Source organism: Anguilla anguilla, chromosome 2 (assembly GCF_013347855.1).
Source record: "Anguilla anguilla isolate fAngAng1 chromosome 2, fAngAng1.pri, whole genome shotgun sequence".
NCBI classification, from domain to species: domain Eukaryota; kingdom Metazoa; phylum Chordata; class Actinopteri; order Anguilliformes; family Anguillidae; genus Anguilla; species Anguilla anguilla.
In genome coordinates, this window is record NC_049202.1 from 58,646,929 (window position 1) to 58,664,995 (window position 18,067).

General features: G+C 44.2%; 1 protein-coding gene across 2 annotated transcripts in view; it reads left to right on the plus strand.

Moving 5' to 3' along the window:
- LOC118220558 (cAMP-specific 3',5'-cyclic phosphodiesterase 4C-like) overlaps positions 1-18,067 on the plus strand; it is a 96,734-nt gene that overhangs the window by 32,817 nt on the left and 45,850 nt on the right. The window contains exon 1 of one of the 2 annotated variants that reach the window (XM_035404400.1): positions 3,132-4,522. The exons of the other annotated variant lie outside the window; for it this stretch is intronic. Coding sequence (XP_035260291.1) covers positions 4,230-4,522 — 293 coding nt within the window. The 5' untranslated portion in view covers positions 3,132-4,229. Of the gene's footprint in view, positions 1-3,131; positions 4,523-18,067 lie in introns of those variants that run through there. 2 annotated transcript variants of the gene reach the window in all.

An 18,067-nucleotide genomic window follows, 5' to 3' on the forward strand; every position in this document is an offset into this window, starting at 1 on the left:
ACTTCTTGTTCTGCGGTAGAATGTCAGGCAAATGCGATCATGCACTGGCAAATGGCGACATGCAAAAGTTGGAGATGCTTCTGCACTGTTAACACCTTGTTCTCTTACCCGCTCTGTAGCTGTGAGGCTTCAATAATATATTAAACAACAATTCGTCTATATACAGTGCTCAGAATGCAGTGCTTCTGAAAGAACTCATGAAGATGCTGGAGGTCTGAAAGCCAAAATCTGAAGGGGACAAGTCTTTGCTTTTTTTAAAAATATTGTAAAGACGCAATAATAAACTTAATGGTTTGAAGCACTCGTATCAAAAAATGATGCCCTTTTGGAGAAATGGTCTGATTAGTCCCATGCTACAGGGAATTGTTTGTGCCCCGTTTGGCACAAGCTTGACTGACTTAATTGCAAACTCTTTCCTCCGCCTTCGGTTCATCGACTAGCTTAGCCGTTAGCTTTTAAAACACACCTGCAGTTAATATGCGTTGGCTGAGGAGGCACAGATATCTTTGACTATGCTAGTATGTTAAACTACGCCCTGGTGATGGCAGGGAACTCATCAGTGGTAGCCACTTTTCAATTAAGACCATTGAAGACCCTTCAGAATTACCATTATTTCTTGAAAAGGAGTCCCTTCTTTTTTTTTTTTCTTTTTTTTACTATTTTTGTTCATGATTTTTGAAACCACTGAAAATTAGCTGATTACAGAGAGAACAGACTGCAAACTGTACCAAAATAATCATCCAATAAATGAGCCAAATGTGTTAATGCACAGATAGAAAAACACAAATATTAATCTCATTTTTGGTTGTCAAAAGTGCTAAAGAGGGAAATTGCTTGTCCTGTCTTGCAAATAAATTGCTCTTCACGGTAACAACGAATTACCAATTATTTCGATAGGTAACTGGATAAATAAGGATAACAGTAAAATAATTTTGGGCTGTTTTGAAGGAGAAACAGTGGTGTTACTGACACATGCAGTATTACATTAATAGCATTTCTCAAATCTTTCTATTCAAGCACACAGGAAATTACTTTCCATCTATGCTCGTGCAGTGGTTCGTCTATGTCCAATTCGGGATTATTTTCCCCGTGAAGACCGCCATGAGCTTCAATTCAGGTTTGACCCGTGCACCAGCAAAATAGGCTCTAACAGAAACGAGAAATACGTTTTTTAAAAATGTTTTATAAAACAAAAGAGAACCGACGAGAGAAGAGGGAAGTCAGGAGTCGTCATTCGTTAACAAAACACGTGAACGCATGTTCATATAAACGTCAACAAGCACACACGAACAACACGGACTTCCGCATTACACACACATTCACCCACACAGGCATCTCACCCCGCCACGGGCACGCGCTCAAAGGCAGATACATGCTGTTAGGACAGATGATCCTCCAGCCTGTATTTTCTGTGAGATTACTGTATTCACAAAGCGATGCCAACATGCCTTTGCTGTTCCTGGAGAAGAATTTTACGCAGTCTTTGGCATTTAAATTTAAGATCACATTGTGACTGTAAATGCACAATGCCAATTGTTAAAGAAAATCACATTAATTCAGTTTGATTTAAAAAAAAAAAAAATTCACAGAACCGCTCAACTAAGCAAAGATGGATGAACGGTTGAACAAAAAGCCGCAAATTCACCCCCGCCTACACAGTCTCATCCGAATGAGTCAGACTCTTCAGCAAACCCTCCCCACCCGAGCAGGAAATAGTACCTGTCACTCACTGGGAGGAGTAGCTGTCACTCACAAAGGAGTTGCGAGTTTTAATCGTCCCATCTCAAAGTTGGTCTGAATGTCACAGCGGAGCAGGGTTATTTTTGTAATGTAGTTGTGGATTGTGGTGTAGCTTTCTGAAAAAGAAAAAGAATCTGAAGCTAGGTGCTCATACCTTCTAGTGTTTTTGTATTTTTTGCGCCCTCCGTGCAACGTTAACTTTTGTCGTTGTGACTGAGCTCGGCGCTGGTCCAGCTCAATAAGGCGCAGCACAATAAACTTCAAAATTGCTCTGTCGGTGAACAAAAGCCCACAAGAGCACGACAATGTTCGTGGCAAGACGTTCACGCGCTTTTGGCATGTGATGGTCCCTAAATGACAAAATCAGACAGCGTAACTTCAACGTAACCGAGTCGCTTATTGTTGAGGAGTCCTCTAGAGGCATAATTGTTATCCCTCTATTGAAAACAACCTATTTTTACGCGTGGTTAAAGCCAAGATCAAGAGCCCGGATGATAGACAGCACACTCAAGCCCGAGCGAACGGAGAACCCGGTCCCCACGCGCATTCCCGACTTCCAAAAGCCTACTATGCACTATTTAGTTTGAACAATTCCATCGTTACTGTTCGCGCACTCGTTTTGATTTACAAAATAAGAAATGCAGACAGAAATAGACATGACAATCGGTGTCCTAAATCCGCATTATATAAGACCGATTGTGGAATGCTTGTGCGCGAGGCGGCGCGCGCGCGGTGGTTTGAGGGGCAGTGACTCAAACTATGTGTTGCTGAATGGACGTGGTCTGACTCAGATTTTAAAGTTATGATGTGCCCAATCTTTCTAGATGGAAGGGTAGATGTACATTATGCTTCAGAAAAGCGTGGAAGGAACCCGTGTAACATGCTATGGAATAGGCTACCTGCTTCCGAAATCAGGCAGGAAAAAACGGGAGTACAGTTCCAGCAACGGTTTGCTGATCTCGTATCCAACTTCACTCAGGCCATTTGAAGATGCGCTTTTATGGGACATCAGATTATCCCGAGAGATTCAGTCGTGGCTTTAAACATTAAAAAGCAAAGTGAAAACTTGCATGGCGATCTAAGATGCCTGACCGCTGGCTCAGAACAAATGGAAACGTTTAATCCACCATTACAAATGGTCTAATGCGTTGCCGAGGCTTAAGTTTAATTTGATACATACTTGTCAAAACAGACAGTAGGCGTTGCCAATAAATAAATCTGAATTATGGACTTGTCGGCACCTGCGCGAAATTGAACCTGGGGATAGCCGGGAAAGCGAAATGGGATGGGGGGAGGAGAGAGAGAGAGAGAGAGAGAGAGAGAGAGAGAGAGAGAGAGAGAGAGAGAGAGAGAGAGAGAGAGAGAGAGAGAGAGAGAGAGAGAGAGAGAGAGAGAGCGACTGAGACTGGCGTCGGGAATGATAGCTGGGGAGGCTTAATGGCTTAATGGTGTAATATGAATGCCATAAAATTACTGCCAGCAACCTGGATAAAAAGGAAGACAATGAGAGAACAAATGGGAAAGAGAAACGGCGAAAGGGAGATAAGAGCACTTGGTTTTTAATAGATTGTCGGCGTTTTAAGAAGAGTGGCTTATAGCAGTGGGGGGTTTGAACAGTGGTTTACAACGCGGGATCGCACAACGTTTGGAATACAGCGATGACCACGACACAGAGACACGTCGAAATTATTTTTGAGGCAGGGTGTTCGACTGTGCGTAAAGGATGTCTTGTAATTGTAAGCTGTATGTGAGTTTTTGACTTCGCCCAGGTAAAATGATGCACTTTCATTGATGGGACAAGCGGACGCGCGGCACCTTAACTGCTACAGTACCAGTTACGCGAGCCCTTTTTGGCCAATGGAGACTTGTACGGCTCGGACTGGGTACAGATTGATACCGAGAGCGCTTTGACGGACAGGTGCAGCCCGGAGCAGCAATAAACTCCCGCGCGGCAGCGCCGGCGGTCTGGAATTCTGCAATAAGCGACAGATAAGAGCAATAAATTTAGTGGTAAATAAGTAATCCATCGCGCCATGGGCGATGATGCGACTAACTTCGGGGGAATCAGCGCGGGCGACTGTCTCCCTTCATCCGCTGCGCGGATACGTTAGCCGTTTGCGAGGCTGACTGTCAGCGCAAAGAGAGAGAGAAAAAACCATCAGTTTTTAACAAAAATAAATAAATAAAAATAAAAGTTTCAATTCTGAGTCTGATCGACAAGCAATTGGATCTCAAACGGAATTAGCACTGTGAATGATTTGTGTTCTTAAATATTTTTACCAGTCTATTGATAAAACAACATTTAGCTGACAGCGATTGGTACGCTTAAAAATCATATGCCATTGCCGGGTTTAGAATGAACCATGGAAATAGACATATTTATTTTGTCATTGAAATATTATATAGCCAAATAATCGAACTTGGCTCCCGTGCCTATACTTAGCTATAATAGCCTATTTACTTTTGAGCGTATTAATAACCACGCTCTGATGGAGCCCCCGTCTTGCTCGAAGAAGAGCTTGTCTCTCTCGCTGCCCGTTCCGCGGGAAGGGCACGCGACCCTGAGACCCCCGCAGCACCTCTGGAGACAGCCACGGACCCCCATCAAAATTAAACACCGCGGGTACTCGGACACGGACCGGCATCACCATCCACAGATAGAGCGCTCCAACGCGGTGGACACGACCGACCGCCCGGGGCTTAAGACGTCTCGGATGACCTGGCCCGCTTCCTTTCACGGAACAACTGGCACGTCCGGCGGCAACAACGCGGGAAATAAACGGTAAGAATTCAGACGTGCAGTTACGCATTTCAGTCCATGATAATTTCCATGGATATTTTTGATGACCGTGTTTACTCAGCTAAAAGAGCTGACAAGAGCGCGAAAGATTTGCCGAAATAAATAGGTTTTAAGAGCTGGGCGCAGGGGACTCCCCATATCACCACTTTAATACGATACCATGAAGAACAACAAGCAGTTCGCTGCTCTACTTTTAAGAGGCTAGCGGCTCTCCGGAAGTGTCATGAGAAACGATAGTCTGGAGACCTACTGTGTACTTAGCAGCACGCCCACTCAAAAACATGGAAACAGACGCTAGAACACACCAGTGTTTCTGCTAACAATGATGCGATTTGGATGGGAGACAAACACGACCAGTGTATGCGCAGTAGTTCAGAATCCCGGTTTAAACGGAGCTGGGGACGCATTGTAGATCAGGGGTGTCCCATGTTATTCGCCAACACTAAGAAGCTGATTGGACTCATTAAGGTGTTGCGTGAAAACCATGATTAGTTAATTCCTTGAATCAGGTGCCGTGGTGCTGGGGCTAATTCAAAGACCTGCACCCACACCGGCGCTTTTCGGATAAGACTGGACACCGGTGCTGTAGAGGCTACCAACGCTGGGGTGTACTGTTTCTATGGTATTGAACTGGTGGATAGGGCTGTGTGCTTACCCCGGAGAAGGGACCAGCATTTCAGGTCCTTCCAAGAGAAGGACACAGCGAGGCAGATTGGGGCTCGTCACCCATCCACAAACCATAAGCTTGCCTAATCAGAGCACTAGCATGGTCTCCATGTCGTTTGCTCCAGTTAGCATCTGAGATCATCTGCATGGTTTCTGTAAGGGGTTCCAACAGTCTGATTCTACTGTTAGCACCTCAAAGGATCTAACTGATCTTCAGGCTGATCACACTGGTGGCTGATCCTGCTGATCCAGAGCAGCTCCATAATTGTCTCCATGATGTCTTGTCTTGGCAGCAGCTCAGAGCAGCAGTATCTGAGGGTGTGAGTCTGCCTATACTGTTTGTGAGTGTGTGACTGACATATAAAGTACAACACCAAGATAATTATGGCTTTCTACTGCCGAAGCTTAGCTGCATCCATAAGTGATACATTTTTGGAAATGTATGTATGTGTGGGTGTATGTATGTATGACAGCGAGCTAGTGGCTGTAGTGTTGTGTATGCGTAATAGTGTGTGTGTGAGAGAGAGTTATGCTGTAGTGTGTGGGTGTGCGTTTGTGTGTGTAATAGTGTGTGTGTGTGTGTGTGTGTGAGTCAGGCTAAAGTGTGTGTGTATGTGTGTGAGTGCGTGCGTGTGTGTATGTGTGCGTGTGTGTGAGTCAGTCTGTAGTGTGTGTATGTATAGCCGCGTTTCCACCAAAATTACCCGGAACTTTCAGTCCCAGGAACTACTTTACCAGGAACTAAAAGGTTCCTTCAGCCAATGGTTGTCTGCGTTTCCACCGGGGCCTAAAGTACCGCGAAGATTAGGCAAATTAGCCCACTGACGTTGTCGTCGGTCCATCTGTCATATGATTTTTTCTGTAACCCCATACTACCACCGAAGTAGCCTACATTATTTTCTAATAACCGGGACAGCCCGGAGGGGTTTATTCCACTTATATACAACGGGTTACCAACAATGACTATATATGGTTACTTTTGTATTTATTGATTTTCATATATCCTTTCAAACACATTCATTAACAGCAGAAAACATGCACACGTTGTAAACAATTTGCTGTTTTATTAGCCTACTTTCTCGTTGTCAATTCCATATAGGCTAATCGCAAAATGACAAGAATAGAACGAAAACTCGGACTTGCGTGAAAATGTAAATTAGTAGTGGTACAGCCACCGTTTGCTTTCCTTCGAAGTTACTGCTAGCCGAGCAGCGAAGTGTGCCCTCCAGATGCGAACCATGCACCATAAATGAGTCCATAGTCTTCCTGGTCTTTTCGTGGAATTGAAAAATGGCAGTAAAATTGAGTAAAATTACGGCAGTCTGAAAAAGCTAAAGCGAAGATTACTAGAATTAACCTGTTATTTTACCCGGATAAAAAGTGCGGAAGGTGATTTCCAGTTTGCTTGTACTGTATCACCAATGTTAATTAGGCAGAACTACCACATACCTCACATAACTGTATCAAACGTTTTGAGTCAATTACAACGGGCTAACAAAGAAAATCCGGAAGAAAATATTCAGCAACCGAATTAATCCGTTTGAATGTTTTGGTAGCCTACGTAATATGCTGTCCCAGCACGAATGCTTAGCATTTTATAAAACGAATACTAAAGCAAGAAAAGAACAGAAGAGCACACGTTATAATTCCAAGACGTTGACAGGTTATAACCAAAAGTAGGCTACTGCGCCGCATAACATACAAGTTTTATTTGAAGTTATTATGAAAATAAATTGGTTTGCCGCTGCATATTTTCAAACATGGCGGGTAATGGCGGAAAATAAATACAACACAAATGCTACGAGTACTCGACCAATCAGAAATGTTCAGCGCTGCAAGCTCCACCCAAAAGGTTCCTGTACTTTCGGAAAGTACTACCCCTCGAGCAGGAACGTTTTGGGGGGTAAAACAAAGCCCCCAGAACTAAATTTAGACCCTAGTTCCTGCGGTGGAAACGCACTGAGTTCCTCAAAAGGTTCCTAGTTCCGGGGTATAGTTCCTGCGGTGGAAACGCGGCTTATGTGTGTGTGTGTGTGCGTATGTGTGTATGTGTGAATGGGTATGTGTGTGTGTGTGTGCATATGTATGTGTAATAGTGTTTGTGTGTATGTGTGTGTGTGTGTGTGTGTGAGTCGTCAGTCTGTAGTGTCTCTGAGTTAGTGACTGACTCGGTGTGTAAGAGTTTCACTGAGTCAGGCTGTAGTGTGTGGGTGCGTATGTGTGTGTGTGTGTGTGTGTGTGTGTGTGTGTGTGTAATAGTATGTGTGTGTGAGTCAGTCAGTCTGTAGTGTCTCGGAGTTAGTGACTGACTCAGGGTGTAAGAGTGTCACGGAGTCAGTTTGCACTACTGCTCAGAGCCGGCTTCACCTCAGCCGCCATTAGATGCATTTACATGGCCGTTTGCGGAAAATTTGAATCTTTTTTCAGTTCTCTGTTTGTCGACGAGGGTAATTATTTTAAAACACACAATAGCAGAGAGTGACACGGGCAGTTTGTCTCCCGGCAGCTCTGAGTTTATTGAGCTACTGGTGAGAAATTTCTGGACCTGCTGTGGAGCTGTTTTCTCTCGAGGCTTCGGGTTTATCTCATGACACTGGTCGGTGCTCTGTTTGTCACAGCACGCTGAAATTTATTCCACGTATTCTTTATTTGTTTATTCAGGATCTGTGATTTTTGCCCTCCGGGGCGGACACATCAAAAGGGAAGGAAGCCTCGTGTTTTCTTAGCCTTGTGGAAGCCTCATGTCCGGGGGCTAAACGGGATTCTGCCCACTTAGTTTTTATTTGAACTGTATTGAACCGGGGCAGTCACGTCGAGATTGACACCTCTTTTCGCAAGTGAGGCCCGGGCGCATGTCTTTGAGGTGTAGGAGTGCCGCCCGGAGGAAACCCCGCACGGAACACGGGGGTGGACATGCCAGCTCCACGCGTTGCACTGTTCCCACGCCAGATGGAGGTTGAACCTGCAACCTCCGTCTCGCGTGGGAACTGTGCTACAGTCCAGTGATGCGGAGCCTCAGGGGGAAGCCCTGTTTGCGGCGGGAAGCTGTGACGGAGGGCGAGCACAGGGAATCTTTTTTTCCTCTCTCCCCTGGGCCAAGAAGAAAACGAATGCCCCGTGTGCTCTGATAGGGGCACTGAGCTTTAGGAGACTGCTGTAGCATCTAAACAGCCCACCTACAGTGACTGAGTGACTCTCAGTCTGGTTGCTACCTGTCTCACTTCTCAAGGTGAATGCAGAAAAGAAAAGAAATAAATGAAATTAAAAAGAATAATAATACATAAATAGCAATAATATTAACAACAATAACAATAACAACAACAACAACATTATTATCAATAATAATAATAATAATAATAATAATACATTTCTCTTATGCATGGCTGTCTGGAGTACCAGGATGAGTCATTGATCACTATAGCCTCTTAGTGCTGGGGGAGTGCATTAGTTCCGACAGTGCATCTCTTCCCTTCTCTAATACATTAGAGTGCAGTGTGTGCAGTGCTTTTCATTTGTAAAGGACAGAATTGTTCTCAAATTTCACAGAAGTAACATATTCTTATGCAGCAGAGTCTCCAATTTCGTTTGGGTAGAGGTCAGCACACACTGCATGCGGACATTTAATTGTTTTTACGAGAGATACAATATCAGCCCTTGCAACATGACGTGACCAAACACACATGTCAAAACAGAATAATAAAAAGCTTACTTGCGGGGGGTGGGATGACCTATCAGCAACTGAACTGGTATCTTTGTGGAGTAAAGTGAACAGCACCAGGGTCTGGGTCATCATCTGTATAAAGTTAACAGAACCAGGATCTGGATCAGAATTTGTATGGAGCAGATGGATGGTTCTGGTGTTTTCAGTGTACAAACAGAACAAGCAGGCTATGGACTTAGTGAGCTCTTCATTGCAACGCTCAGAACTCAGCCAGACTGCTGGTCCCCAGGGGTATAACAAGGGGCGGATGTGATATCAGGATGGTGAGGGTGTGGTGTGTGGGTGTGATATCAGGATGGTGTGGATGTGCAGGATGGTGTGAATGTGATGTGTGGATGTGATATCAGGATGGTGAAGGTGTGGTGTGTGGATGTGATATCAGGATGGTGAGGGTGTGGTGTGTGGATATGATATCAGGATGGTGTGGATGTGCAGGATGGTGTGAATGTGATGTGTGGATGTGATATCAGGATGGTGAAGGTGTGGTGTGTGGATATGATATAAGGATGGTGAAGGTGTGGTGTGTGGATGTGATATCAGGATGGTGTGGATGTGCAGGATGGTGTGGATGTGATGTGTGGATGTGATATCAGGATGGTGAAGATGTGATGTGTGGATGTGATATCAGGATGGTGTGGATGTGATGTGTGGATGTGATATCAGGATCGTGTGGATGTGGTTAGATTGTTTTGTGTATAGATTAGATTTTATTATTCAAAGTATGAAATCTTTTTGAATTCAGAAATAAAACTGTGAAATCACAGTAAGACATAAATCTTTTTTTCTTGGAATTTCCAACATGACATCATCGTAACATTTGTTAATTTCATAAGCAAATTTACCCATCACCGCATGGAGAGCTTGCTTACTGACTGACAGGCAGTATATCTCCCTTCTGTCCGTCCGTACGTCTGTCCATATGTCTGTCCATCCGTCCGTCTGTGAGCGTGACCGTGTCCTCCCACCTTCAGCTCATATCCCAGAGTGCACCGGGGGAGAGGTGAGGATGACCAACGCTCATTCCGGCAAAAGTACAACTCTGGAGCCCGGAGCCCCGTTGCCATGGTTACTTGTTTGTGGGTGTTAAAAAATGAATATATTTCACTGTAAAAAGGGAAAGAGGCTGTATTCATTCCATTAGGGCACAATATTATCTCCCAGAATGTGCCGGCAATTGAAGAGCTGCTGCGCTTGTGCTGTAAAGCTTATGACATGCTGATAAAAATGGTCATTCCTTCAACTGGGTTTAAATAATTGAAAGTAATAATTCAGTTTTGATAAAAAAAATGACATTCACACACACGCACACACAGATGCATACACACACACACACACACACACACACACACACACACAGTCTCTCTCTCTTTCTTACACGTACACACACACAGTTCCTCATTCTCTCTCACACACACCACACATGCACACACACACACCACACAGTCTCTCTCTCTCTCTCTCTCTCTCTCTCTCTGTCTCACACACATACACACTCACACGCAGTTCCCCATTCTTTCTCTATCTCTCTCTCACACACACCACACATGCACACACACACACACACCACACAGTCTCTCTCTCTCTCTCTCTCTCTGTCTCACACACATACACACTCACACGCAGTTCCCCATTCCTTGTCTATCTCCCTCTCACACACACATCCACATGGATGCGGATCCCTAAAGGGAAGTTTGCTAAAGTAATAAGGAGTAGCAATTGGCCATTGGTTTAACACAAATGTGGGGTGTGTTGTGACTCTTTCTATGGCTGTGATCTAACAGAACACCTTAATTCACCGGTCTGATTTTTTCTGTGGAGATCTGACTTTTTTTTGCCTGATCTGTCCATATACATTTTTGAAATTGACAGTAATGCCAATGCAGAATTATAAAATTAACCATTCGCATTGGAGAGGGATCTAAAAATTACTTTGCTTGCATACCACTGTTTGGGCAGGGAATTCATTTAACTGTTATTTAACCAGGAAAACCCCACTGAGCTCAAAATCTCTTTTGCAAGAGAGACCTGAAATCAATACCCTTCTATACAAATCCTCATTGATTGAAGGTATAGCCCCCCCCACCCCTAACTGGCAAACACAGCCATACTAAACACATGCATGAACAAGTCTGACTTGAAAAAAAAATAATACATTTAGTACTATTGTATTCCTAACCTCTGACCACAAAAAACTAACCTTGTTTTCAACGGCAGTCTCAAAACATCTTTTACAGGAGAGAAAACAGGGAAATACTGTTTCTGGGTAAAGAGAGGACTTGAAGGTGACTTGAAGGTCAACTGCATTTACGATGCTGGCTTCCAGCTTAGAGTGGCACGCTTAATGAACAGCATCTTTGTGCACTAAGTGAAAGACCGTTTTAAAAACAGGCTCTCGGCCTTTAATTACTGTAAGTGCAGAGGAATGTGTTTCATTTACATGGCAAATAACTGATCCAGTTGCACATTTTGGCTAATGGTAGATTTGCATAATAAGCTATTCTGCAGCATGGCCTGTAACTGTTTGTTCCTTTCCATAGCTGGTTCAGTTGAAACGAATTCTATCAAAGTGAGCTTATTCTGTCAAACTGGATAAATTTAGAGAGATGCGGCAGAGTTTTTTTTTTTTTTTTTTGCAGTGTTGGCAAGGAGCAGATTTTATTCAGTCAGGCTGAGAATGAAAAGTGGCGTAAATTTAAAAGAATTACTGTCAAGCACAGGTGCGTCCCCGAAACGAAGGGGGAAAAGCAAGTCAACAAAAAGTAGCGTTCGCGAGGGAGCACTGCATCTGTACAAAAAAGAGGTCAAAAAAAGCATGCGGGACTGTGTTAAAGCACATTCACTTCCTATTCAGCAAAATTCAAAAGATAGTGACGAAAAAACAAGATATGCGACTGCAAAGTGTTCCTCAAGGCTGGAGAGGTTTGACAGCAGGCTCTTTTCTGAAGAGCAGACAATCAAGGACGCACAGAAGTGTCCCTGTATTCATTTCCCAGTATATCAGCAAAATGAAAACGAAGGTCAAACGAAGAGGTCAGGGGAAGTGGGGAATTGGGGGAGTGGGGGGGGGGGGGGGTCTTCCTTTGGCTGTAGCAACAAGACACTGCAGGTGTACTGAACAGTGACTTAACTGACAGTTTGGACAATTCAGACAGACGTTCAGTTGGAAAAAGCCAGAAATACTAGAGGGATAAGTACATTAAGGACACTGCGGTGAGGAGGAGAAGAAAAAAAGCAAAAAAAGAACAATTGAAACTCAGGGCAAGTGAGCAGTCAGCCCCTAACAGGACACGTCCCACCCTTTTAAAAGTACTCAGAGTGGTGATTTATAAACCGGTATACAGAATCCTTTTTTTTTTTTTCAACCTGTGTAGCAAAAATGGAAAATAACCACAGATGACTGGAAACAAGGCCATATTGTATCAGCGTATTAAACAGGAAAGTGGACTGTGCGTTGAGGCATTATGGGGCAGATAAGATAGCATTGCCTGGAATGAGGGGGGTGGGGGTGGGGGGGAGCAGAGGATACCTCCCTGGGGGGGCTAGCCGATAGGTCTGGAGCCATAGTCTCTGAATGTTATTGTGATAACATTCTTCCATGAGTCTTCCTTAGGCAGCTCAGTTTACACACAGGGAAAGCAAAGGACTCCATCAATTACATAAGCAAGCATCCACAACAACTTTTCCGTTGCTATTTTTAGCAGTCTGGGGGTCGGCATGAAGTATATACTTTGCTGAAATTATGTATTTATGGGATTGTTATGTTGATATGGTCAGATAAGAGTAGACTATGAGTAGGGGTGTACAGGTAGAGTGCTGGAAGGAGTGTATGGGTAGAGTGTTAGTAGGGGTGTACAGGTAGAGTGTTATTAGATGTGTACATGTGGAGTGTTAGTAGTTGTGTACACGTGGAGTGTTAGTAGTTGTGTACAGGTAGAGTGTTGGTAGGGATGTACAGGTAGTGTTTTGGTAGGGTGTACAGGTAGTGTGTTGGTAGGGGTGTACAGGTATAATGTTGGTAGGGGTGTACAGGTAAAGTGTTAATAGGGGTGTACAGGAAGAGTGTTGGTAGGGATGTGCAGGTAGTTTTAGTAGAGGTGTACAGGTAGCGTCTTGTAAGGGTGTACAGGTAGAGTGTTAGTAGGAATGTACAGGTATTGTGTTGGTAGGTGTGTGCAGGGAGAATGTTGGCCGAGTTGGGGTATGGTCATCAGTATGTGGGGGTTGTAGGTTATTTGTGCACAGAAAAAGCTGTGAGCTTATGATATGATTCTGACTACAGTGTGGTAGTGAGTGCTTCTTTGGCAGATCGCGGGTGGGTGAAACAGCCTGTTCTGTCTAAAGACTTCGCACCGCGGTCACACTGACTCACATGTGTAACAACAGCCCAGCGTGTTTCTGTAACACCCTTGTAGCACTGTACAAGTGTTCACTGACCCTGTCTGTTCCTGTAAGACTCCACAAGTGTTCACTAGCCATGTCTGTTCCTGTAAGACTCCACAAGTGTTCACTAGCCCTGTCTGTTCCTGTAAGACTCCACAAGTGTTCACTAGCCCTGTCTGTTCCTGTAAGACTCCACAAGTGTTCACTAGCCCTGTCTGTTCCTGTAAGACTCCACAAGTGTTCACTAGCCCTGTCTGTTCCTGTAAGACTCCACAGGTGTTCACTAGCCCTGTCTGTTCCTGTAAGACTCCACAAGTGTTCACTAGCCCTGTCTGTTCCTGTAAGGCTCTACAAGTGTTCAGTAACCCTGTCTGTTTATGTAGCACTATACAAGTGTTCACTAGCCCTGTCTGTTCCTGTAGCACTATACAAATGTTCACTAACCATGTCTGTTCCTGTAAGACTCCACAAGTGTTCACTAGCCATGTCTGTTCCTGTAAGACTCCACAAGTGTTCACTAGCCATGTCTGTTCCTGTAAGACTCCACAAGTGTTCACTAGTCCTGTCTGTTCCTGTAAGACTCCACAAGTGTTCACTAGCCCTGTCTGTTCCTGTAAGACTCCACAAGTGTTCACTAGCCCTGTCTGTTCCTGTAGACCTATACAAGTGTTCACTAGCCCTGTCTGTTCCTGTAGCACTACACAAGTGTTCACTAACCCCGTCTGTCCTGTAGCACTATACAAGTGTTCACTAGCCCTGTCTGTTCCTGTAGCACTATACAAATGTTCACTAGCTATGTGTGTTCCTGTAACACGGTGTTGACTGTGTCTGTTTCTGTAGCAGTCTACATGCGCTCCCTAACCTTTCTATTTTAAAATATGAAAGTAACCCTGAATTCCTGTAGCATTCCTCCAGTGTCACTGCAACAGATGGCAAGTGTTCGTCAGCATTGATAGATAAATGAAAAAATAATTATATAATAGAAATGTTCACTGAACTCCAACAGCAAGCACATACATTTAAATGTTTGCTTTTGTTTTTCACTGTATGACTGTGATACTGGACAAACACATGCTGCATTTTATGAGAGGGAGGGAAAGAGGGTGAGAGAGAGAGAGAGAGAGAGAGGAGAGAGAGAGAGAAGAGAGAGGGAGGGTGTGGGAGGACAAAATGAAGAAAGGAGTGAGAGAGAGGGGGATGGGAAAAGGGGAGACAGAGAGTGCAGCAATGGAGGCGAAGAGCAGGAAAAGATAAAAATAAAGAAGGTAAAATAAATAAAAAAACAGGAGAAAAAGAGCAGCGGTAGAAAAAACAGAGGAAGCTTAGCAGTGACAGCATTGGTCCTACATGGAAGAGGAAGTCTGTGATGAATCAGCTGTAATTAGCCTGACAGTCTCGATGTTCCCCCGATCATCAATCACAATACCTCACTACCATAATTACACTCTACTGTAAGTGCCATAATACTGTATTATAATCAGGGAACAGAAAAAAGGGAACACTTATTACCACCCTTTATTGGTTCTTTACAAAGAGAACCACTAATTACTCCTTTTTGGTTCTTTGTGTTCTGAGCACCTGTTGAAGTACCTAATGGGTTAAACAGTGGGTTTGCCCATGTTTTAAATTGCTGCCCCATTTTCAATAGATGTCTTGGCCTTTTTGTTTTTCTGAGTCAAGATTTTTCACTCGCATAAATGCAGAATAGAACAGCTCTCTCTCTCAACAAACTCAAAAGCAAAAAAAAAAAAAGTCCATAGCTTCAGTCTTTCAGAAATTTTTAACCTTCGCTTCAAGAGAAGATAATTTAGTAATAACATGAGTAACAGTGACAGCACACCCTGCTTTGCTACGTAAAAACCTCACCTTGTTTCCCAAATCTAAAATGGGTGCTGATTTTATGGAAAAAAATAAAAATAAAAAAACGACAAGACTCGTTCCAAGTCTTAAAGGTGTGATTTTTGAAAAACAAAAACAGAAAAAAACCACTGATGACACTGAATCTCATAAGTATCACTAAAAGAGGAATTAAGGGGATGGGATTTGATAGAAGTCTTTTTATAAGCATTTTAAATGGATTAATAAGGTTAATTATGACAGCTATGCCATGCAGCTTCCAGTGAAGGAACAAGATTATAGCAGGCTGAGCTGGGAATGAATTGGAATGTTATCTGTAAGATACGCACAGCGCACAGGCTAAAATGAGCTTAATGACTCAAGCTTAGCACAGCGTACAGGCTAAAATGGGCTGAATAACCAATGCTAAGCACAGCGCAGAGGCTAAAATGAGCTGAATAACCAATGCTAAGCACAGCGCACAGGCTAAAATGAGCTGAATAACCAATGCTAAGCACAGCGCACAGGCTAAAATGGGCTGAATAACCAATGCTAAGCACAGCGCACAGGCTAAAATGGGCTGAATAACCAATGCTAAGCACAGCGCACAGGCTAAAATGAGCTGAATAACCAATGCTAAGCACAGCGCACAGGCTAAAATGGGCTGAATAACCAATGCTAAGCACAGTGTACAGGCTAAAATGGGCTGAATAACCAATGCTAAGCACAGCGCACAGGCTAAAATGGGCTGAATAACTAATGCTAAGCACAGCGCACAGGCTAAAATGGGCTGAATAACCAATGCTAAGCACAGCGCACAGGTTAAAATGGGCTGAATAACCAATGCTAAGCACAGCGCACAGGCTAAAATGGGCTGAATAACCAATGCTAAGCACAGCGCACAGGCTAAAATGGGCTGAATAACCAATGCTAAGCACAGCGCACAGGTTAAAATGGGCTGAATAACCAATGCTAAGCACAGCGCACAGGCTAAAATGAGCTGAATAACCAATGCTAAGCACAGCGCACAGGCTAAAATGAGCTGAATAACCAATGGTAAGCACAGCGCACAGGCTAAAATGGGCTGAATAACCAATGCTAAGCACAGCGCACAGGCTAAAATGAGCTGAATAACCAATGCTAAGCACAGCGCACAGGCTAAAATGAGCTGAATAACCAATGCTAAGCACAGCGCACAGGCTAAAATGGGCTGAATAACCAATGCTAAGCACAGCGCACAGGCTAAAATGGGCTGAATAACCAACGCTAAGCACAGCGCACAGGCTAAAACGGGCTGAATAACCAACGCTAAGCACAGCGCACAGGCTAAAATGAGCTGAATAACCAATGCTAAGCACAGTGTACAGGCTAAAATAAGCTGAATAACCAATGCTAAGCACAGCGCACAGGCTAAAATGAGCTGAATAACCAATGCTAAGCACAGCGCACAGGCTAAAATGAGCTGAATAACCAATGCTAAGCACAGCGCACAGGTTAAAATGGGCTGAATAACCAATGCTAAGCACAGCGCACAGGTTAAAATGAGCTGAATAACCAATGCTAAGCACAGCGCACAGGCTAAAATGGGCTGAATAACCAATGCTAAGCACAGCGCACAGGCTAAAATGAGCTGAATAACCAATGCTAAGCACAGCGCACAGGCTAAAATGAGCTGAATAACCAACGCTAAGCACAGCGCACAGGCTAAAATAGGCTGAATAACCAACATTAAACAGCGCACAGACTAAAATGACCTGAATAACCAACGCTAAGCACAGCACTCAGACGTGCTCTACACTACAATCAGACTAGGCACTGAGACAGTCCAAATAACCACCTGCTCTGATCGCCCAGCTTGTTCATCATTGTACTGAATGAGAGCGAAACCTATTGCGCTGAAATTGTCTGACTTTCCCTTGTAGGGGGATATTAAGGGAGGATTGGGGGGGCCCTATCAGCCAACCCCCACCCCCAAAACCCAGTCCACCATTCTAACCCGCCCCCCCCACCCCGATTCCTCCCAAACATGCCCCTCGGTCCATGATGAATCCCCCACCCCCCCGACCCGACAACACACCTATTGTTCCCTACTTCCCTCGCTCACAGTGATGGTCATGCCTACTTTACACTGCTATAAAATTACGGTTGTATAGAACCATAATGACAGGACATGAAGAGCATTTGTACCCCCAAGGGAGAACACTTGCCATTAAATCAAAATAGCAAGTCTCCATACAGGTCGAGGGGTGGGTGGGGGAGGGGGGGGGGTTGCAGTCACAAAGGGCACCCGTTAAAAAATAATAATAAATCACTGTTGCCAAAAGGCACTTCTGCTGTCTGGGGGCAGGGGGTGGTGGGGGCATATGCTTCATACGGTATGTTGGTGTCTGTCTGAGCGTGTGTCAGACGCCAGAGAAAGGAGCATGTAAAGAAGAGAGTGTGCAGAGGCACAGACCGCTGCCGGCACACGCAGGTTCAGAATACACACGTGGTGACAACGCGGCAGTACTTTAATGGACGGCGGGGTTTTCAACCTTTTCTCATCCAGGGACCCCCAACCAGGCTCAAAGACATTTAGTGAACCCCCATCACAAGATAAAAAGGGTTATATATATATATATATATATATATGTATATGTGGATAACAGTATGTGGACACCTGACAACCAACTTCTCATCCAAAATGATGGCCATTAATATGGAATTGGTCTGGTGGAATCTAGATGTCTACAGGCGTGGAAATTTAGGTTGAGTCGTTTTTACACAAACATACTCAAAGTTAATACCAACATACTCTTCGCTGTTATAGCAACCTCCAATCTTCTGGGAAGGCTTTATACTAGATGTTGGAGCATTGCTACAGGGATTTGTTTCCATTCAGCCAGAATAGCATGAGGGATGTTGGGTACTGATTGGGCGATTAG